At 41.3% G+C, this 23,889-nt stretch overlaps 1 protein-coding gene across 11 annotated transcripts in view; it reads left to right on the forward strand.

Moving 5' to 3' along the window:
* EVI5 (ecotropic viral integration site 5) overlaps positions 1–23,889 on the forward strand; it is a 232,499-nt gene that overhangs the window by 89,930 nt on the left and 118,680 nt on the right. For all 11 annotated transcript variants that reach the window (XM_085024007.1, XM_021090208.2, XM_085024006.1 and 8 more), the window contains 7 exons: positions 10,652–10,841; positions 11,927–12,151; positions 12,696–12,770; positions 16,338–16,463; positions 18,153–18,296; positions 21,080–21,169; positions 21,269–21,366. In XM_085024007.1, the coding sequence (XP_084880133.1) occupies positions 10,652–10,841; positions 11,927–12,151; positions 12,696–12,770; positions 16,338–16,463; positions 18,153–18,296; positions 21,080–21,169; positions 21,269–21,366 (948 nt within the window). The remainder of the gene's footprint in view (positions 1–10,651; positions 10,842–11,926; positions 12,152–12,695; positions 12,771–16,337; positions 16,464–18,152; positions 18,297–21,079; positions 21,170–21,268; positions 21,367–23,889) is intronic.

Raw genomic sequence — 23,889 nt, forward strand, 5'->3', positions numbered from 1 at the left:
TTTTTTAAAGAAACCACGTTCAAACCCAGAGTCTTTGGAAGGATTTATGTGTAGAGAAGGGCTAATAAATGTCGTGACATTTTGTTGTGCTTAGGATAACAGTCCTGGTAGAAAAATACATCTTTCTGACTTTAATAAAAAATGAAATGACAGGAGTTCCCGTCGTGGCGCAGTGGTTAACGAATCCAACTAGGAACCATGAGGTTGCGGGTTCGGTCCCTGCCCTTGCTCGGTGGGTTAACGATCCGGCGTTGCCGTGAGCTGTGGTGTAGGTTGCAGACGCGGCTCAGATCCCGCGTTGCTGTGGCTCTGGCGTAGGCCAGTGGCTGCAGCTCCGATTGGACCCCTAGCCTGGGAACCTCCATATGCCGCGGGAGCAGCCCAAGAAATAGCAAAAAGACAAAAAAAAAAAAAAAATAATAAAAAAAAAAAAAATAAAAATGAAATAAAAAAAAATAAAAAAATGAAATGACAGACACTGAGGTTTAGCTCTCCTCCCCCTGTTCTGCTCCAGTCCCCCTCCGCTGTGTCAAGTCCAAGGAGAAACTGCAATAATAATAACTTAATAACTCTGACCACTTCTGTGGTTTGTAATTTAGATATGCAAGTTATATATCTAAAGCAAAAATTACCAGATCCATTATTACTTGTAACAGGGGAAATGCTTTTATTTAGGATTTTTTTCTTCTCTTCCCCAAGTATAGATGAATCTCTGATTCTGTTGTTGAACTCTCTTTGATTCAGAAAGTATAAAAATAGGAGTTCCCGTAGTGGTGCCGTGGTTAACAAATCCGACTAGGAACCATGAGGTTGCGGGTTCGATCCCTGGCCTTGCTCAGTAGGTTAAGTATCCAGCGTTGTCGTGAGCTGTGGTGTAGGTCATAGACGCGGCTCGGATCCCGTATTGCTGTGGCTGTGGTGTAGGCCGGTGGCTACAGCTCTGATTCGACCCCTAGCCTGAGAACCTCCTTATGCCTCGGGAGCGGCCCTCGAAAAGGCAAAAAGACAAAAAAAGAAAAAAAAAAAAAAAGTTATAAAAATGGCGGTATTTTAGGAAATTAAAATTTAAGAAATAAAATATCAAATTCCATAAGAAACTGACTCTCCTCCTCGTAGTTTTACTGAAGTTATCACTTTTTAAAAATCCGTGCATGTGGCAACCCCAGAAAGATGTGAAGAAATAGTTCAGCGCAATGCCGGAGATCTGTCTGATGAAAGTTAATAATTGATAGCTTGACGTTGAAATGGGAGAGCTGTTTTTTTTCTGCGTTTAAATGTGTTTTTCGTTTTGAAAATACAAAGGCTTTGGTGGAGATGAATTTACAAAGGTAAGGTTCAAGTGTAACAGCAGTGCATTTTAATTAAGGGGGGGATCGTACCAATTTAAGTCTTGAACGGGCTATTCCTTGTGTGTTTGAAAGGGTTGGCACCCCTGCCGTGGTTGTGTCCTTGTACGTTCTGTTACAACCAGAGTTTCCTTTTTAGCAGATTTAGGGGGTGAAGTATGAGGATGAGGAAATGGAAATGTATTTTACATGTTGGCTTTTAAAAAAATATGGTAAGCAGGCATCTTTGAAACCTTAACTGAGGTATCGTTGTGTCCTCCCAGCATATCCACGTCTGTGCTTCCAGTGTGAAGGCCATTAGCAATATGTGACAACTGAACGCCTGAAACGGCTGGTCTAAATTGTGATATGTTGTCAGAGTAAAATATATGCCAGATTTTGAAGAACTGATTAAAAAAAAAAAAAGAATATCTCATTAATTAAAAAATTGGGGGAGTTCCCGTCGTGGCGCAGTGGTTAACGAATCTGACTAGGAACCAGGAGGTTGTGGGTTTGATCCCTGGCCTCGCTCAGTGGGTTCAGGATCCGGCGTTGCCCTGAGCTGTGGTGTAGGTCGCAGACTCGGCTGGGATCTGGCATTGCTGTGGCTCTGGCATAGGCGAGTGGCTATACCTCCAATTAGACCCCTAGCCTGGGAACCTCCATATGCCGCAGGTGCAGCCCTAAAAAGATTAAAAAAAAAAATTTTTTTTTTTATTATATCCTAAAGTGATATTTTGGCTATATTTGATAAAATACTAAAATTAATTGCAACTATTTCTTTGTACCTTAAAATTGGGTATTTGAACTTTTGAAATTATATAAGGGGTTTGTATTAAAATCATAAGAGAGACCTTTAGGTCCTCACTTGAACTCTTTATTCTCTTTCTTTTTGGGGGTTTTAAATGTTTTATCAATTGTCTGATTTCTTGAGGAATTTCATGATGTGATTAATTAAAAGAATTTATTGTAGGAGTTCCCGTCGTGGCGCAGCGGAAACTAGTCTGACTAGGAACCATGAGGTTTCAGGTTCGACCCCTGACCCTGCTCAGTGGGTTAAGGATCCAGTGTTGCCGTGAGCTGTGGTGTAGGTTGCAGATGCAGCTCGGATCTGGCGTTGCTGTGGCTGTGGTGTAGGCTGGCAGCTGCAGCTATGATTAGACCCCTAGCCTGGGAACCTCCATATGTCGCGGGTACGGCCCTTAAAAAAGGAATTTATTATATTACTCTTTCTGCTGCAACTGTCTTTTTCACATAGTCTCTTTTTATATTAGGGGAGCTGAGAAGTTAAGTTTGCTGTGCTTTCTGTCTGGAATGTCTGTAGAAAGCACTCACTAAACCATCAGAATTTTTGAGAGGAGGCTGCGAGACTCGGGCACTCACCTTCTCTGAGACCTCATCTTAAAGAATCAAAAGCAAAGGCAAACCCTGTGCTTTCAGAACTGGAGAGATTTTTCTCATCCAGGCAGTTCCCTCCTGAGTTGTCCGTGAGTTGCTTTCTGTGCCAATTCCCTGTCTTCCTCTTGTTTCTCCTTTCTCTGTTTCTGTGGCTCCAGAGGCATGTGTATGTGCGTGATGGTGTTGATGTGCCAGCGTGACTCCTCTGTGAGTCAGGCATGTGTCCTGTTGCTGTCGATTTGCCTTCTCTTGGTTAGCAAGCTGCTGTCTGTCTTCCAGCACACTCATATCCTGTTTGGTGTAACGTTACGGGAGGCGTTTGAACCCTTCATTTGAAAAGCTGCTCCCTCTGCAATAAGTGCCAGTGTATTTCGTTTTCCAAGTGTTTTTCTCACATAGCAGTTTTCTTCCTTAGCTTTCTTACATCCTTCCGTAGCTCTTCATAAACGATCTTAGCAGTGTACACATTCCCAAATGGCAGGTTGACCTGTTGCTGCTGTATCCTCCTCTTAGTTCTGCTGTCCATAGGGAAGCCTTCTACTGAGTACAACAGGATAGTCAAAAAGTTTGTCAGATAACTGCCACATTTCCATCTGTAGACTCTTCAACTGCCGTACTTCTTATCTACACAGATAAATCCCCCAAATACCCAAAAGAGAACCCATTTTTTTTCTTTTCCTCCTTTGTATTTTTCAATCATAATTCTAGAGAGATTTTTTTCCTTCCGTGTTAGTCACATACATGTTGCCGTCCATAAGCGACTCTTTTCCTCTTGACTGTCTAATCATGAAGTGTGCATTCTACCATTCTCCGCACTCAGATGGGCAGCCCCTGGGTGAGGAGAAGGTTCTTGGTCGCTAGGATTTGGTGAAGGTAGTAATCCCTCTAAGATAAGACCCAAAGGTCCCGATTCCTGTCTCTGTGGCCTGTTCCCTTGTTCTCACTTTAGTCCCGGGTCCTCTCAGCTAGGGAGCTGGAAATGCTTTCTCGCTGCTGCATATGCTAAGCTTCTGCAAACAAACAGTCCTGGACTCTTCCCATCCCCGGCACCCCATCCTCGACACGGCTCCAAGTCCAGCCGATGATTGGCTTGAGCGCCCCCACCTCGGAAAATGGGGAGCTGCAGCCGTGTTGAATGCAGCCCTTAGAGCTGGAGCTGCAGAAATTCGGGGTTGCTTAGCTGGGAGGCTGAGGACTGGGTATTCCTCCCTTAGTAGGGATCCAGTCTCTGATGTCTTAGTCTTAGGCAATTTGGGGGGAATAAAGTTGAGCTTCTGATTATTGTAAAGCAGCAGGCCACTCGTGCCTCCTGGAGAATGCCTTTATTATAGCATACAGTCTTCCTACTGGGCCAGTGTTCTTTTCCCTTGATTTGATAAATTTCTTCTTATATTAGTCGTAAGGGAATTATGATGGGGTGAGAAAGTAGTTTACTTTTTTTTTTTTTTTTAAAGTAAATCCATGTAGGGCAGTGGCAGTGAACCCATGTGCTCTGGGAAGAGGAAAATAAATGAATAAATTTTGAATAGACTTCTCACTAGCCCATGAACCTGTGAATAATGCTGTATTGCATTTTCTCAGTCTCAGCTGCCAGGAGAAGTCTTTGGAAACACTTGGCATATTCAGGCAGTGTGCCTCTACTACCAAGTCAAGAGTATTCTAATCGAATTGAAACCAGGTGGCAACCTGTCTAGTCTTCCTGAGTTTTTGTTTTTGTTTTTTAATTCACTGTTTTTACCAAAAAAGAATAAAAATAGATGGTTATAAGTACACATTCTGTAGCGTCTACATATTCTTAATGAGTATATAAATTCTTTTTCTTATATACCATGACTAAGTAGCTAATGGGGAGAGATTTGATAGTATCAATACAAGTATTACTTCTGGAAAATCCAGTTCTCTCAGACAGAAGGACTTCTTCATTCTATCCATAGCGTTGGAAAACAATTCTAAAGATTTTCCTTAGAAAGTTCTAAAATTTGGTAGAATGACCAATTTTGAAAAAAAGGAAGGAAGTAGTGTTCATATCTTCCTTTCTTTTTTTTTTTTTTTTTTTTTTTTTTGTCTTTTTGTCTTTTTTGTTGTTGTTGTTATTGTTGCTATTTCTTGGGCCGCTCCCGCGGCATATGGAGGTTCCCAGGCTAGGGGTCGAATCGGAGCTGTAGCCACCGGCCTACGCCAGAGCCACAGCAACGCGGGATCCGAGCCGAGTCTGCAACCTACACCACAGCTCACGGCAACGCTGGATCCTTCACCCACTGAGCAAGGGCAGGGACTGAACCCGCAACCTCATGGTTCCTAGTCGGATTCGTTAACCACTGCGCCACTACGGGAACTCCCATATCTTCCTTTCTTTATGGAAGGGGTATGCTTCGTATTTCAAGAACAGTCACTTTTTCTATGATAGCAATAGTCAGGGTTTAAAAAATATTCTGAAGGGCTTCTAATATTAAAAGAGTTTCTCACCTAATTCTCACTTCCTGCAATGTCATTAACCAGTGGCAGTATTTTTAATAAATTTCTATAAAGTTGTTTGTAGTTTGCATTGGAGAAATGCATAGTTTGAACTTTGACAAATGTGTACACCTGTGTAAAGTCCACACGCCCGGGAACACAGATGATTTCTGTCATCCTAGAAAGTTCCTTTGTGTCCCTTTTAGCAGCCCCACCCTCTGAAACCGTTCTTCTGATTTTTATCGCTGTGGGTATATTTTGCGTGTTCTTTTTTTATATAACAACTTTTTTGAGCTGTAATTCATATATGTTGCAATTCACCCGTGCGAAGTGTACAATTCAGTGGTTTTTCATGTACCCACAGAGTTGTGCAACCATCACCACGGTCAGTTTTAGAGCCTTGTCATCACCCCCAAAAGGAACTGCATATCCATCAGTAGTCACTGCCTGCCCTTCCTGGTTCCCTCACTCCGACTCCCATCTTCAGCAACAACTAATCTACTTTCTGAATTCTGGCCATTTCATAAAAATGGAATTATACAGCATGTTTCCTTTTGTGACTGGCTCCTTTCACTTAGCGTCGTGTTTTCTAGGTTCATCCATGTTGTAGCATGTATCCGCACGTCATTTCTTTTCAGGACTGAATAATATTCCACCTTTTGGATATACCAGTGTTTTTATGTATTCAGCAGTTGGGGGACATTTGGATTGTTTCCACGTTTTGGCTATTATAGATAAGGCTGCCATGAGCATTCATTGTGTAAGTTTTGTGTGGACATAGATTTTTGTTTCTTTTGAATATATACCTAGGAGTGGAATTGCTGGCTCACATGGTAATTCTATGTTTAGCCATTTGAGGAATTGCCAGGCTGTATATCTTTGGAGAATTTTATTTATTTATTTTTGTAATCTATTTTATTATTTATTATTATTATTTTTTAATAGTTATTTCCTCTTTGGACAATTTTGTATTCTTATTCAATGCCCATTTTTATTTAAATTGGTTTGTTTGCCTTTTTATTACTGAATCATAAGTTATTTATATATCCTATATAGAGATCTCATGGGTTGCAAATATTTTTCCCCATTTTGTGGGTTTTCTCTTCACTTTCTTGATGGCATTCAGTGAGGTACAAAACATTTAAAATTTTGATGAGTCTGAGATATATGTGAATATAAATATTATCATAAATATGTATTAGACTCATCAAATATATATGTATATTCTTGTCATTTGTGCTTTTGGTATTGTATTTTTTTTTCTTTTTCGGCCATACCTACAGAATTTCCTGGGCCAGGGGTCGAATGGGAGCTGCAGCTGTAGCCTGTGCCAGAGCTGTGGCAATGCAAGATCCAAACTGCATCTGTGACCTGTGCCACAGCTTGCAGCAACACTGGATCCTTAACCCACTGAGCGGGGTCAGGGATCAAACCTGCATCCTCACAGAAGCTATGTCATGTTCTTAACCCGCAGAGCCACAGTGGGAACTCCTGGTAATTAAGAAAGCTTTTCTTCTATGATATTCTTGTTCTTGAACTTCCTATAAGGGGAATCCTATGGTATGTATTCTTTTGCATCAGGCTTCTTTCACTCATCCCAATGATTCATGTATGTTGATGTACGTATCAGCAGTTTCTATATACTACTGAGTGATATTACAATGAATGAATATATCACAATTTGACCATTTATTTTTCTGAATATTCGGGTTGTTTCTGGGCTTTGGCTGTCATGAGTAAAGCTTCCCTGAACTTTGAATTGCAGGTCTTTTTGTGGACATGTGTTTTTTTTATTTGTCTGGCTGAGTCATATGAAAATTGCCAAACAGTTCAGGTGGTTGAACTGCTACGTACTCCTGGCATGGGTATGTCAAAGCGCTCCCGTCTTTGGCCACACTTGGTCTGACCAGTTTTAGAATTGTAGCCATTCTAATGTCTATGTAGTGTGTGGTTTAAACTTGAGTTTCCCTAGGGACTTAAGGATGTTAGATGTTTTCTGTTGTTTGTTGGCCACTTGACTGTTTTGTTTTGGAAAGTGGCAGTTTAAGTTCTTATTCATTTTTAACAAATGTGTTGTTTGCCTTCTTAATTATTGATTTTAAGAGTTTTTCATGTATTCTGGATACCCACCTTTTGTCAGATGCACATGTTGACAATGCTGTTCTCTCAATTTGTGGCCTACTATTCATTGTCTTCATGGTATCTTTTGAAGAGCAGAGCTTTGTAAGTTTCAAGTCCAATATAGTATTTTAATTATTTTTTTCTTTTATGGTTAGTGTTTATGTCCCGTTAACAAATTTTGTCTTTTCCAGGGTTGTGCGTCCTGTTTTTTTCAAGGAGTTTCATAGTTGTGGATTTTATATTCAGGCCTGTTGTCCATTTTGAGTCATTTTTTGTGTATCATGTGAATTAAGGCAGAGATAATATCTGACATTATTTAATGTCATGTCTTTAATTGGAATATTTCATTTGTAAATATTTCCTAAAATTTTGTGTATTTGTGTATGTTGTTTATTTCATTGTCCTCTAAAGGTGAACTGCTTAACCCTTTTCTCTATTCCATTCATGAATTCACTTGGCTTTCCTGCTTATACTAAAAGTTTACAATGTGGGGATCTCTGAGACCTTTCTGACTCTAAAATAAAAAGCCTTCTGTTTAGGTGCTTTTCTCATTATATCCCAAATTTATATTTAACTTAGGAAATACCATTATTTTCTTCTTAATTGCATGTCTCTCTATTAATAGTAGTGGTGCAGTTTAATTATTTGCTAGCGTGTAGCAAGCATTCAATGAATAATTAAGTGAAATGAATAACTTAAGTCAGGTTATTTCAGTAAAGTTTATTTCTGTATTCCATTCAGAATTCTTAAGATTTAGAAATGATGTGCAAAATTACTTATATACGTATGCTGAATTTTTTCCAGAAGACATATTAGGGACTTACTAAAATAATAAATATGAAAAAAACAGTATTTAAAGCAAAACATTATCACTGATTTTTTTTTCTGATAAAAATATGTATAGCAGGGAGTTCCCGTCGTGGTGCAGTGGTTAACGAATCCGACTAGGAACCATGAGGTTGTGGGTTCGACCCCTGGCCTTGCTCAGTGGGTTAAGGATTCAGCGTTGCCGTGAGCTGTGATGTAGGTTGCAGACGCGGCTCGGATCCCGCGTTGCTGTGGCCCTGGCGTAGGTCAGTGGCTACAGCTCCGATTCGACCCCTAGCCTGGGAACCTCCATATGCCGCAGGAGCGGCCCAAGAAATAGCAAAAAGACAAAAAAAAAAAAAAAATATGTATAGCAAATAGTTGACCCTGAATTTGGCTGTTTATAAGTTTTTTTGTTTCTAGAAGCATTTGGGACATTTTATTTAATTTACCATTGCTGTGAAAAAATATTAAATTCTCATAAATTAGGATAGAATTTATACAGTTTATATTATTGTGTTATTGTATATGATGTATCTGGTATTTGAAAGTTTTTTTAATGGAGGTTTTGTTTTTATTTCCGTTTAGTCCATGTTCAATGTACTTTGCACAGTTAAATGCTCTCAGGGATATAAAGATCAGCAAGCTATAAATCTGGCCTGCAAAGGGTGTTTTTATAATCTACTAAATAGAATTTGACTCATTTGTTCCTTTTCTTTATTAGTTTTTATATATCATAAATTAGTATTGGGAGCATTTCTTTTCTTGTCTAAGCAGATGACTTTCTTTTCTCTCTCTGTCTTTTTTTTTTTTTTTTTTTTTTTTTGGCTTTTTAGAGCCAAACCTGCTGCATATGGAAGTTCCCAGGCTAGGGGTAGAATTGGAGCTGCAGTTTCCAGCCTTCACCACAGACACAGCAACGTGGGATCTAAGCCACGTCTGCAACCTACACCAGAGCTCACAGCAACGCCGGATCCTCGACCCACTGAGCGAGGCCAGGGATCCAACCCACATCCTCATGGATACTAGTCAGATCTGTTTCTGCTGAGCCACAGTGGGAACTCCCAGCATATGATTTTCTAAAGCTGTTACTGGAAAGAAAAGTAGTAGCTGTGCAAACGACACAAGATGTTTTAGGATCCTTATTTTAATGACATATAGTTTGCGTCTTTATAATGATAGAGCCACATTTTCCAGCTTTTTTTAATAGGTTGTGTACATGTGAAAGAAATAATGGATTTGATTTTGTAATGAATCATAAAATGTTCCCTGAAATTATCTTACCCTGTCTTTCTACAGATAAGGAGGAGACCTAAAACAGAGCCTTCAGAGTGAAGAGGTCTCAGTTTAAAAGTACACGTCCAATGATAAATGACAGCTATTGGCTGGCCTGAGTGTTTAGGGGAGAGTAGGGGTTATGGAGAGTTAATGGATTAAAGTCTTTTCTCTTATAAAGGAAGAAGCTCCTACACTCCTACACCTTGTTGTTCCTGTGCAGGAATAAGGGCCTGCTTTTGCCCTATAAATATAAATGTATGTGTATATAAACAAATGAAATCTTCCAATTCTTGTGTGCAGGGGGGCATGTGGAATTTCCTGGGCTAGGGATAGAACCCGCACCACAGCAGAGACCTGAGCCACAGCAGTCACAGTGGTAGGTCCTTAACCTGCTGAGCCACAAGGGAACGCCTGAAATCTTCTGATTTTAGCATTAGTAATTGTTCACTTTTTTACACAAACGCTGCATGAACCAAACAAAGCATTTTTTATTTGGGTAGATTAGTTATGCATGGATGAAGCAAAATGAAAAAAGGACAAGGGATTTGGTTAATTTGTGTGGTGTTGCCTTTTTTAGCCCCAGACACATTGCAGACATGATAGGATTAGTCTTCCCTGGAATCCGTTGTACTTCTTCCAAGTACAGTTTCTTTTTTCCTGAACCTGTCCACCCCGCCACCCCCGGCCTCCTGCCAGCACTTTCTCTCCAGAAGACTTCTTCTTCTTCTTTTTTTTTTTTTTTTTTTTGTCTTTTTGTTGTTGTTGCTATTTCTTGGGCCGCTCCCGCGGCATATGGAGGTTCCCAGGCTAGGGGTCGAATCGGAGCTGTAGCCACCTGCCTACGCCAGAGCCACAGCAACGCGGGATCCGAGCCGCGTCTGCAACCTACACCACAGCTCACGGCAACGCCGGATCATTAACCCACTGAGCAAGGGCAGGGACCAAACCCGCAACCCCATGGTTCCTAGTTGGATTTATTAACCACTGTGCCACGACGGGAACTCCTGGAAGACTTCTAATCTGAATTTTTGGTAGAGATGAAAGGAAATTACGACGGGACTAATAGCACTAAATATTTAACTTTCTGTTTCAAATTTTGAAATTGCTCTGCTTAGTAGAACAAATCTAGCAGTTAATTTTGTAGATGCCCACCAAATATTATTAAAATTATGCGTATTTTAAATGTGGCTAAATTGCTCTTAAGTATTATCATTTCATCTAGTGTCACTGTGAGATTAGATCTTGAGCAATTTTTACTTGTGTTTTAGATTGTTAGAGACGGATAGTAAGTCTTTAAGATCTGTAAATGGGTCAAGAAGAAACAGTGGCTCCTCCCTTGTATCAAGTTCATCAGCCTCTAGCAACCTCAGCCACCTGGAAGAAGACTCTTGGATTCTTTGGGGAAGAATTGTCAACGAATGGGAAGAAGTGCGCAAAAAGAAGGAAAAGCAAGTTAAGGTATTCGTGTCTTTGCTGAAGTTCTTCCTCTCATCCCAGAGGGCATCAGGCATGGACTAAGAGAGGATTAAAACAGTGGGTTCTTTTACTTCCCAAGTAATGCTGTGGTAAAGAGGTGTGCTCTGTATGTTTTCATTTATTTGTACCCATAGAAGTTTTGATTTGTAGCTCTCAGTTGTTATAGAGGTCTCCTAATTATTATAGAAGTATATAGCTAAAAATTATTTGGAATTCTCTTATTAAATTACAGTTGATTTACAATGTGCCAATTTCTGTTGTACAACAGAGTGACTCAGTCGTATATGTGTGTATATATCTGAGTATACATACATACCTACCTATATATATAAAATATTTAAAAAATTTTTTATTTGTTTGTTTATTTTTGCTTTTTAGGGCCGTACCCATGGCATATGGAGGTTCCCAGGCTAGGGGTCTATCGGAGCTACATTGGCCTATGCCACAGCCACGGCAACGCTGGATCCTGAACCCAGTGAGCGAGGCCAGGGATCGAACCCGCAACCTCATGGATGCTAGTCAGATTCGTTTCCTCTGCACCATGATGGGAACACCTAAAATACTCCTTTTTATATTATCTTCCCTCATGGGCTGTCGCAGGCGATTGGATATAGTTCTCTGTGCTGTACAGTAGGGCCTTGTTGTTATTTTCCTGTTTGATAGATTCAGAAATGACGTTGTGACATCCTCCATTCTTGAATGTCAGTATTTTACTTTTTTTCTTTTAAACCTAAAACAGCCTTCGAAAGGTTGTGGGGTTACTGTGCTGTCGTTCACAGCTCTGCCAAGTATCAAGTCCTTAATATCTTTAGAGGCCGTACTCTGAGTGAAATGAGAAGAATGTATCCATGGCACAGTAGCTCCTCTGTTCAGAACAGAATCCACCCATATCCTCGCCAAATTTTAGCTTTGGTTGAAAAGTTCCTTTGTTTTATTATTAAAGTAGCTTTGTGAATTAAAAATTTGAGAAAGTCATCTACTCTAATCCAACTTCCAGTAAGTCTTTTGTGGCTTTCAAGGTAGGAAGCTTAAATAAGTAACTTAAACGTTTGTATTTTTATTTTTAGGAACTTGTTCGTAAGGGGATACCCCATCATTTTAGAGCAATAGTTTGGCAACTTCTATGCAGTGCCCAAAGTATGCCGATTAAAGATCAGTATTCAGAACTCCTGAAAATGACCTCACCTTGTGAAAAATTGATCCGAAGGGACATTGCTAGAACTTACCCTGAACACAATTTTTTTAAGGAAAAGGATAGCCTTGGACAGGAGGTTCTGTTTAATGTAATGAAGGTAAGTTCCATTTATTCATTTTTAAAGTGAAATGAATTCCCAGAAGGTTGAAATCAAATTATTTCTTATAATGAAGTATGAACTTTCACCCCAGTAATCAGTTGCTTAGGCAGTAAATTTGACTGTAGCATAATTTTGGCTTTAAATCTGATGCTACATTACTGTTTAGTTTGAAGAACTCTTAGAAAATGTGTCCCATTTCTTGGTATCAGATGACTGAAACCAAAGAATCTATAAATTACTATGCATACCACAGAGAAAATCCTCCATGAAAGTGAATAACTCACCTTCTGAATTTTAGAATCGGGGAGCAAATTTTCTGCTTGTTGTGGGCAGCCCTGTTAAGAGCTTTTAGCCCTTAGAAGTGTGCCGTTGTAATTTTTTCTTCAATATTGCCTGTTCTTTTTGCATAACTCTTTTCCCTTCCAGCTACCTCTTCGAAATATTGATTTCTTGGGAAATCAATATTTACCTTCTCCTTTTAGAGAAGGAATGTGTGCGGCGTCATGTTAAGATATTTTGAACACTCTTGTTTATGTTTTAGGCGTATTCTTTAGTGGATCGCGAGGTTGGTTACTGTCAAGGAAGTGCTTTTATAGTCGGATTATTACTTATGCAGGTAAGTTAGTTTAAGTACTAAATGTCCAATTAAGTTTTTTATTAAAGTTGGATTGGAGGATTCAGAAATCATCCTTGGTTTTACTAAGTATACGTGGATATTCGGTATTTTCCCCTAGACATAAATAGAAATGTTGGCTTTGCACTTAAAATATTAAAAAATGTTAAAAATAACATAAAATAATATCCCACCACTAAGTGAAAGTTCAGCTTCTTGGTATCCACATGGGGAGTGTGATATTCTGCTAAAGCCGGCATCATTTTTTTAAATTATAGCGTAGTTGATTTACAGCGTTGTGCCACCTTCTGCGGCAGAGCAAAGCGCCGGGTCGCACAGATGCGTACACTCCCGCGCCTGTGGCTTCCATCGTGGTCTCTCCCAAGAGACTGGATGTAGTGCTGTATCTGCTTTTCACTCTTAACTTATATGTCAAGATTCAGTGAGGAATAATCTTTTCCCAACCAGGCAGCCTGATTAAAGTGTTGGTAGCAAAATCTTACTTATAATATACAGCGTCTTTGGAAATTTATACAGTAATTTATTTGTCATGGAGCTGAGGGCTTGTTGTGCCTGTCTTATTATAGGTTCTAAGATAAGAGGTCCTCAATCACTTTTCACTGCTTTTTACCGCTGCCATTTCCATCGGCAGCGACTTGTTTTGGGTGGGGCGTTTTCAGAAGTCAAGCCTAGGACAGCGCATACTCACTCGAAGGAAAAGGCCTGCAGTGTTCTCTCTTCAGCCTTAATTGACATTTTAAAGAAAAAGTCTGTCATACCGTCTAGTCTCAGACCAAAATATTATCTGAAAAGGAACCTTGGTGATAACTTTATTGGAGTCATTAGGCTCATTTTTTGCTTCTCTGTTCTGCACCGAGTTCTGTAAACCTGGGCTAGATTATTGAACCTCTCTTTCTCAGCCTTATTAGGTGCTGCTCTCTGCTTTTAGATTCACCGTGAGGGAGGGTTGTGAGATCATGTACATAAAAGCCCGGCGTGGTGTTTGGCACATAGGAGACGTGCGATGAAAGTTCAGTGACATGCCCAAGGTCACACATCTGGCTAGATAAAAGCAGAGTAAGAATCGGAAGCTATGTCTCCCCTGCTTCGCCTCCGTCTTCCAGCAGTTCTTGCTGAGCTCCAAAGCTCTGCATCTGTCAGGAACATACACACTTCTTTTTGAACAGCAAAAACCTGTCAGACACTGGATTATAATAAAAGGGACTAATTTTTACTTTGTTTTGTATAACATAAGATCTGCTCCCAGTTGTTGCAGAATATTTGCCTGTTCTATGGTGACATTAGGTTATTTTTAAAAAGAAACAAGAAACCTGGATTAGTTCCTGTTGAGGTGTAGCGTTCGGCCTCACTCGGATATTCCTCATTTGTGCTTGGTTAGTGTTGGTGGGCCGTTCACCCTGGAACTCAAACATCCCCGTTTTCAGTCCAGTGATTTTTTGAAATCACAGTTCTCTTCCTTTTACTTGCATATTAGCTCCGAAAGTGACTTTTTATTTCTGTTGAACCTAAGAGCAGTTTTTCCCTACTTGAGGTAGGAATCTCACAACAGCCGACCTGGCTCTCTAGGAATCCTTCAGGGCACTGCAGATACTGCTAGTGATACTTTCGTTCATTGACCGGTTTGCTCAAATGTTGTTGTCAGTGGCAGCAAATATTCTGTTCTAACAGTGATCATTTTCCAGGGCTACAGGCTAGAAAATGTGGGGCAACCAGATTCAAAAGCCCTCTCTTTGTTTCTGCAGCGTATTCTCTTTATTGCCCTGTGCTCAGTGGGTTAAGGATCCAGCGTTGCTGTGGCTCTGGCGTAGGCTGGTGGCTACAGCTTTGATTGGAACCCTAGCCTGGGAACCTCCATGTGCTGAGGGTGCAGCCGTCAGACCAAAAAAGACAGAAAAAAAAAAAAAAAGAACATTTGGTAAAGAGATTGAGGACATAGGTAGGCTCTTTTGTGGATGGCAGACTCTGAGTTCCAAACAGTGCTGTCTAAAGGGTTTAGGGAGGAGCAGTAGAACCACATGGGACCAGAGTTCTGGGCTGCTGGGCTTCTCGTAGTGACTGATGGAAAAATCAGTCGGGCCCTGAAGCTTGATAGGATCTGTAAGAGTGGTCTCCAAGGCAAAACTGGGGTTGTGTGTGTTGGGAGGAAGGCGAGACGTATGGGTTTTGCCAGGAATAAGTCTTGCCTCCTGTCCGTGGCCGTGGCCGGCTGGGGAGAGTGGTGTCATTAGAGGCAGCTCAGTGAGAAGCCTGCCTGGAGAGCCTTTGAGGTCCCCTTTTGAAGCACACTGCTCTGCTGTGAGTGAGTGAACCTTACACAGCTCTGTCTTGAGAAAGACCCCACAATAATCTGGATAAATGTTAGGTGCCTAGATTTTCTGTGTGGTCCTTTACAAAGCTTTTACCATTCGTGATTTTATTGGATGTAATTGTCTGTTGAGTTCCACATACACTGTGAAACTGGAACTTTTAAAACCCTGATTACAGATTCTTTGTAAACTTATTTTGCAGTTTTTTTTTTTTTTTTTTTTTTTTGCCATTTCTAGGGCTGCTCCCGCAGCATATGGAAGTTCCCAGGCTAGGGGTCTAATTGGAGCTGTAGCCACTGGCCTACACCACAGCCATAGCAACACGGGATCCGAGCCGCGTCTGCAACCTACACCACAGCTCACGGCAATGCCAGATCCTTAACCCACTGAGCAAGGGCAGGGACCGAACCCGCAACCTCATGGTTCCTAGTCGGATTCGTTAACCACTGAGCCACGACGGGAACTCCTGCAGTTTTTTTTTTTTTTAACACACCGTACTATTTCTGCTCAAAACCCTTGCAAGGCTTCCTATGACACTTAAGGTACAAGTCCAGATCCTTAAGAGTGGCTCCTAAAACCCCATGTGATTTGCCTCCGAGTATTTCTCCTCCGTAACCCTACTTTCATCTGTAACATTGCTCCTACGATTGTGGTCCCCTAGTTGTTGTTCCTTGAACACGTGGTCATGATTCCTTTTCAAATAAGGCCTTTGTGTTATTCCCCTAGGATGGTTCTGTCCTCAGATGGTACCTTAGCAGGAGACTTTCCCCGACCTCCCTGCATAGACGTATCTGCTCAGCAGTCCCGGTTGCTCCACTCAGTTTGCATAGCGCTCCTCACCGTCTGACACATGTGTACATACATCCCACGGAGTGTCTGTCTCCCTTACGAGAAGGTTTACGCTCCTTCAGGGCAGAGGCTGTGTTTATTTCGTTCGCTGGTGTATACCCAGAGGGGGAGAGAAGTATCAGGCTTTAAATGAGTATTTGTTGGTTAAATTTGTGAGTTAGACAGTGAGACACCTCGTCTCAGAGGTTGTAAGGTTTGTCTGACTTCTCCATGTCAGTGGTGGAAAGGGAGGGAGGTTAGAATCTTCTGACTCCTAGCCCGTTGCTCTTAACGTCATGTCACACGGCCGTTCGAACCAGTGTCCGTGGTTGGAAAGGTACTTAGTTTAAGTGGGCTTAGCTTATTGGGTATCACAGAACATTAATCTTTGTTGCTTTTTTTTCTCCTAATGCAGATGCCAGAGGAAGAAGCTTTCTGTGTGTTTGTGAAACTAATGCAAGATTATAGACTCCGTGAACTTTTTAAACCAAGCATGGCAGAATTGGGCCTTTGTATGTACCAGTTTGAATGCATGATACAGGTAAAAGTGTGGTTAGCAAAAAGGCATATTGCCATTATATATCTTGTCATCTTGGTTTGAGTGATACTCAGCAAATTTGATGTTAAAAGCATTAAAGCAGTTGGAAAAAAAAAAAATCAGTGTTTTAATCACATGATCGTGTGTTGATCCACAAACCCACAATTTACACCTGACTTCTCGGTTAGGCCCTCTCTGCAGGTAGGTCACAGTCTGGAACCTGACTGCAACTTTTATCTTCACCCCTTAAGCATGTGTGCCAAATATTTTGTAACTTAGATGCATGAGTTTGTTTATTATGTGCTGTTATATCCTATGATTTTCCATACACGAGGCTTCTTTCAGAAGCCTGACGTCTGTTCATTTCCTCTGAGACTGTCTCTTCTATCTTTTTTCAGTCCTCTCCCCTGCCTTTCCCTTTCATCTCTCTCTCTCTCTTTTTTTTTTTAAGACTGTTTCTGTCCTTTGTGTTGCTAGATTAAGACTCAAGAGTCTTAGCAACTGTGAGGGCGACGAGGAGGAGAGGAATCAAAATTAACTGAAAAAACCTTTGAAGTATTTCACCTTTCTGGATTTAATTTTTATATTTATGTATAAAAGTAAACTTACTATTTTTGTCCTATAATATGATGGTATACATAGTCTTCATTTATCTAAATTTCAATTAGATAAGCCAAATTTAAGCGTATAGGTTAATGATTCGGCCGGCATGAAAGCCATTTTTACAAGTTTCCTTTCCCCTGGCAGCCTTACCTGTAGGATTTTTAAAATCCTTTACCATTTCTCTGAGTGATGGGAAGAAAGGGATATGCAAAATGTTGTCCATTTTAAGGAAAAGGACAAAGTGTATGTTTTGAAATGATTCTTAATTTTTTTTTTGAAATAGTAAGCTTGTTTCATCAACTTTGAACTCTTGGCTTATTTGCAGTTAATGTGTCATTTATGCGGTGAATTACTAGAGTTCTTGAAACATCTGTATTTTGGATGAGAAGGTGGGAAGCTTAGGGTTGGTGATCAGTGGTAGGTAGCACCTAAAAGTATTTCAGTAAAGCCTTTCTTTCCTTTAAAAATTTTTTTTGAAATATTGTAGTTTATAGAAGAGCACAGAAAATATCATAGACTGGTGTACTCACGAACAAAATTAAAGCAGTATGGAAATTTTACTTAATTATTGTAATTTTTCTTTTTTCTTTTTTTGTCTTTTTAGGGCCACTCCCACAGCATGTGGAGGTTCCCAGGCGAGGGGTCGAATCAGAGATGCAGCCCCTGGCCTACACCACAGCCACAGCAATGTGGGATCTGAGCCACGACTTCTACCTGCACCACAGCTCATGGCAACACCGGATCCTTAACCCACTGAGCAAGGCCAGGGATCGAACCTGTGTCCCCATGGCTACTAGTCATGTTTGTTAACAGCCGAGCTACGACGGAAACTCTAGTTTTTCTTTGTATTAATAAGGCCTGTTACAAATAGAGCCAGCGTTTCAATGCCACATCCTTTTCCCTTCTTCCTTTTCCGAGTAGTAACCACTATCCAGAGTGTTTTGATTTCTACCTCTTAACTTTTCCACACAAAGATGCCCAGCCTTAGGCTTGTGTTTGGTGTAGGCTGATCAGGTGTATAAATAATGTTCTGGCTGATAACACTCAATTTTCCCATGTTTCCCTAATTAATTCTTTTCTTCTTTTTAGGAGCATCTTCCAGAGCTCTTTGTACATTTTCAGTCTCAGAGTTTTCATACCTCAATGTATGCGTCATCTTGGTTTCTGACTATCTTCCTGACGACTTTTCCGCTACCAATTGCAACAAGGATATTTGATATCTTTATGTCTGAAGTAAGTTAATGCGCCTGTTGAGCAAAGGGATCACGGGATTAATAATGAGAGCTGGCAATGAGGAGAGCAGTAAAGGGGCCCAGTGTTCCATGTAAAACTGCTTACATGGATAATCGCATTTAATCCTGTGACAACCCTATCAGTACTCTTATCGCCCTAATTGACAGATGATAGATGAGGAAGCTGATGCTTAGAGGAAGATTAAGTAGCCTGTCTATGGGTACATAGCACAATAAGTTGTGTAGAAACTGGGATTCAAATGTAGGCAGTCAAAATCTGAAACCACACTTTAAAAAAAAATTTAAATATAGTTGATTTACAATGTTGTAATTTCTGCTGTACAGCAAAGTGATTCAATTATAAATATATATATTCTTTTCCATTGTGATTTATCAGAGGATATTAAATAAAGTTTCCTGTACCTTAGAGTAGGACCTTGTTGTTTTGGTCTTTCTGGTTTTTTTTTTTTTTTTTTTTTTTTTTTTTTTTTTTGATCTTTTTAGGGCTGCGTTCATGGCATATGGATGTTCCCAGGCTACGGGTCAAATTGGAGCTGCAGCTGCCAGCCTACACCACAGCCACAGCAACGCCAAATCTGAGTCACATCTGTGACCCACACCATAGCTCACGGCAACGCCAGATCCGTAATCCACTGAGTGAGACCATTGGATCGAACCTGGGTCCTCGTGGATACTGGTTGGGTTCTTAACCTGCTGAGCCACAGCAGGAACTCCAGGACCTTGTCATTTATCCATTCCATGTATAATAGTTTGCATCTGCTAGTCCCAAACTCCCAGTTCATCCCTCCCCAAATTTCTCCCCCTTGGCGACCACAAGTCTGTTCTCTGTTTCTGTGAGTCTGTTTCTGTTTCATAGATAGGTTCTTTTGTGTCATTTTAAAGATTCTACATATAAGTGATATCATATGGTATGTGTCTTTCTCTTTCTGACTTCACTTGGTTCTGACTTCACCTAGTATGATAGGCTCTAGGTCCATCCATGTTGTTGCAAATGGCATTCTTTTTTATGGCTGAGTAGTATTCCATTTCATTTATGTACTATATCTTCTCTCTCTTTTTTTTTTTTTGACTTTTAGGGCCGCACCTGTGGCATGTGGAAGGTGCCAGGCTAGGGGTCAAATCGGAGCTACAGCTGCTGGCCTATTCCACAGCCACAGCAGTGCAGGATCCGAGCCATGTCTGTGACCTATACCAGAGCTCATGGCACACCAGATCCTTAACCCACTGACTGAGGCCAGAGAGTGAACCCACATCCTCATGGATCCTAGTGGAGTTTGTTAACTGCTGAACCCTAGTTGGGTTCATTAATGATAGGAACTCCCTGTACCACATCTTCTTTATCCATTCATTTGTCAGTGGACAGGTTTTTTCCATATCTTGGCTGTTGTGAATAGTGCTGCCATGAACATTGGGGTGCACGTACTACGTTGTTTTCCAGGGATATGCCCAGGAGTGGGATTTCTAGCTTATATGGCAGCTCTAGCTCTAGTTTTTTGAGGAACCTCCATACTTTTTTCCAAAGGAGCTCCACCAGCTTATATTCCTGCCAGCATTGTAGGAGGTGGAACCCATAGTCTTAGTCAAACCTCTGTATCACCTCTTTTTTGACTGAGTGAGAATTAGTGAGGGGTTAAAATGACCTCCTGGTTAATACTGTTGTGGTGTATCTGTTACCCAAAGAGGAAGGAGCAATGAGCATAATTAAGTTTCTTCTGGTACGTGAACATGTCACATGTAGTCCTTTTAATTGTCGTGGACATGAAGTGATCATTTGTCTTCTGTATTCTGAGTGAGAAGGTAGGAAGGTCAGGATAGATGGTAGAGAGCACCTGAGTTTTTTCTTTCTTTCTTTTTTTCTTTTGCTTTTTAGGGCTGCACCTGCAACACATGGAAGTTCCCAGCCTAGGGGTCAAATCAGAGCTGCAGCTGCCTGCCTACGCCGCAGCCACAGCAATGCCAGATCCAATCTGTGTCTGTGACCTACACCACAGCTCACAGCAATGCCAGATCCTTAACCTACTGAGCGAGACCAGAGATCGAACCTGCGTCCTCATGGATACTAGTCGGGTTCTTAACCCTCTGAGTCACAGTGGGACATCCCAGCGCCTGAAGATATTATTAGTTACTATGAATTACGTTTTGGGAAAATCAGTTTGTATAATAAGCCACATTAGGTTAGTCTGGGGCTGGCACACTGTGCTTCATGTACTGATCTGTCCCGGTGCACATGCCAAATCTATCTTTCCACTTGTCTTTGCTTTTTATAGCCACACTTGTTACATATGAAAGTTCTTGGGCTAGGGGAGCTGCAGTTGCCAGCCTATGCCACATCCACAGCAATGCTGGATCTGAGCCACATCTGTGACCTATGCTGCAGCTTGTGGCAGTGCAGGATCCTTAACCCACTGAGCGAGGCCAGGGGATGAACCCACACCCCCATGGATACTAGTTGGGTTCTTAACCCGCTGAGCCACAATGGGAACTCCATGTCCTTCCACTTGAATAGTTTCCTGGAATATAGCCGTGACCACTGCTGATGTGATAGTTGTGTCTGCTTTGGAGCAGCAGGATAGCAGAGCTGAGTTGTGGCAGCGACCACATGGCTCATAAATCTTAAAACGTTTGTGGTTCATCTCTTTACCGAAAGTGTTTCCCAGCCTCTAGTTTAGCTACCTAAATGTTCACCTTACTATTCCTTTGAATGATTGTTTTTTTCTGTGGAAAAGTAAGACAATTTTGACTTTATACCATTTGTTTCCTCAGGGTTTAGAAATAGTGTTTCGGGTAGGATTGGCGCTTCTTCAGATGAACCAGGCAGAACTGATGCAGCTCGACATGGAAGGGATGTTACAGGTAAGTCGGGTCCTGACGTCTTAACAGTCTTTAGATTTTACTATTAAATGATGCTGAATAGCACTAAGCAGTTCTTCTGTGTTTCTCTCACTGTGTCAGCACTTTCAGAAGGTCATTCCGCATCAGTTTGATGGTGGCCCAGACAAGTTAATCCAGGCAGCTTACCAAGTCAAATATAACTCAAAAAAAATGAAAAAGTGAGTATTTTCTGTTCTGATTTTTGGTTGTGGTGGTTTGTTGGTGCATTTAGGAAATTAAGTAGAAGCGGCCAGACATTCTCCTGGTGAGGGCAGTTTTCCTCCGCACTTGGGGGACCTGTGGGGTTTTCTTTGGTGGCACTGGTTTCAGGAGAACGTAGATTTAAAGAGTTGCACAGTGCCCTAGGGGCGCACGGCGCGGTACGTTCCAGAATCCCCTTTCCTGTCCCACACGGGCAGGCCTGGGAACCCGGCGTGTGTGTTGTTTTAGAGACGCTTTGACGCTGTGGTCTCAGGCACAGACTTTCTTTTCCTCGCCGTTGGTCCCAGTGTGTCACGTAAGTTCAAGATGAGCATAACCAGCACTTTAGGTGTGAGGTAGGCATTAAGTTAAAATTGTATTTATTATGTATTGCTTTTAATGAAACTTTGTTGTATATTTTTTCGTGAAAGTTCAAGATATGCAGCCTTGGCTTACAATGGTTAATTTTTGAAATGCGGTAAAGGTGTTAAGAATGACAGCTCTTACTCATCGAGCTTCCGGTGATTAGATCAATCTTAGCCTGAGGTCAAAATTCGCATTCCTGACGCTTACTAAAGTGGCAGAGCTGGCCCCACCATTCTCGGTGTCTTTGCTGCTGCAGCATGAAGTTACATGACATGAGCATGTACACTATACTGCCATGGGTATTCCTACCCCAGAGGTGGGTTAGAACATGAGTAAGAATTACGTCGTTAAAATTAGTTAGCTCTAATTTGCAAAAACAGCCAATTTTTGATCTTGAACTATTATGAATTACCTGTGAAATTGCTAATAACCAATCACATTACACCATCATTTAGAGATGTTATAGACTGTTCTGTTCTGTAATCGATAAAACCTTAGGAGCCATCTCAATTTCTGCCTCTTGACTTTACTTAAAAATACTTAATTGCTAAAAAATGCTGACCATCATCTGGGCCTTCAGAAAGTCGTGATCTTTTTACAGCAGTGCCATCCAAGATAAGAGATCACCAGAGCAAACATGCTTCTCTTTTTTCTCCTCCTTTCTCTTGCAGTCTCTACTTCTTACTGCCTTGACTACTGCTTAGTGGTTAGTAGCTGTTTATGCATAGTCTGGCGAGTAATACTTGATCAGTATTAAAGAATATTAAAAGTGTATGAGTCTCATCCTTTTCTCCTAAGTACTGCTCTCAGGATGTGTGACGACCTCAGACTTGGACCTGGCTCTGGAGAAGGTTCAAGCTTCCTGTAGGTAGGAGGGTGGCAGAACAGAGAATTAAATCGCTTAGTACAATTACAGCCTGGTAGTTGTCCTTGTAGCAGGTTGTTAGTATAACATGTAAGAGATGTCTGTAAGCTGCGTACACAGTCTAGTCTGCTGTGACTCAGGAAAATGTTCAGAGCCTGGTGACTAGATTTTCAGTTCCGTCTGTGTTCTTTCCTGACTCTTATCTGCCTGATGACATTCCTGTGTTAGAGGTGTCTTTACTGAGTTCAAGCTCATAATGCTTGCTGCATGTCGGGCCAGTAAATGCAGAGATAAGATGTTGGGACAAGAAATAGCAGCTTTATTCAGCAGACCAAGTCGGTGGTGGCCTAGTGTCCCAGTGACTGTCTTAGCCAGGTCAGAATTTAGGCCCCTTTTATTTTTATTTATTTATTTATTTATTTTGTCTTTTTTTTTTTGCTATTTCTTGGGCCACTCCCGCGGCATATGGAGGTTCCCAGGCTAGGGGTCGAATCGGAGCTGTAGCCACCGGCCTACGCCAGGGCCACAGCAACGCGGGATCTGAGCTGCGTCTGCAACCTACACCACAGCTCACGGCAACACCGGATCGTTAACCCACTGAGCAAGGGCAGGGACCGAACCCACCACCTCATGGTTCCTAGTCAGATTCGTTAACCACTGCGCCACGACGGGAACTCCTAGGCCCCATTTATACTAGATGTGGCCAGAATGTGGCCGGTCATTGCAAACTTGTTGGTGCTGGAATCCTTTGTTCTTGCAGCTGGCTTATGTCCTCTAGTCACAGTGTTCCTATAAACTTCCAGCAGACCCATGTTATTCTCTGTTCTGCAACTTTTTTCCCTGTGTGAATGGAAAAGTGTTAGACCCTTAAAGGGCAGAGTCTTGAGATTTCAGAGTCTTTTGCTCCAGAAGGAGTGTCCCCTGAGAGAACAAAGCAAGAACAATCCAGTGAAGTAGCTTCTTATTTCATCCAGCTGACAAATGCTTGGCAAGGCTGGCTTATCTTGCTTATAGTTCGAATTGAAAAGTTGAATGGTGATCATGGGGTCAAGCATTAACATATAAAGTTTTAGTGAAAAAATTGGAAGCATGTATAAATTACCTCCTTTACAAGTATATGCACGTCTGTAACAATTTTTTTTTTAGATGCCTTTGTAGTATATAAGGAGTTGGAGTTGCCTGCTGGCTAAGCGGGTTAAGGATCTGGTGTTGTCACTGCCATGGCTTGGGTGACTGCTGTGGCACAGGTTTTATCCCTAGCCCAGGAACT

The sequence above is a fragment of the Sus scrofa genome, chromosome 4 (assembly GCF_054392235.1).
Source record: "Sus scrofa isolate SSC_HxYL_T2T_F1_AM1 chromosome 4, Sscrofa_HxYL_maternal_Yorkshire_Landrace_v2.0, whole genome shotgun sequence".
Taxonomy (NCBI): Eukaryota; Metazoa; Chordata; class Mammalia; order Artiodactyla; family Suidae; genus Sus; species Sus scrofa.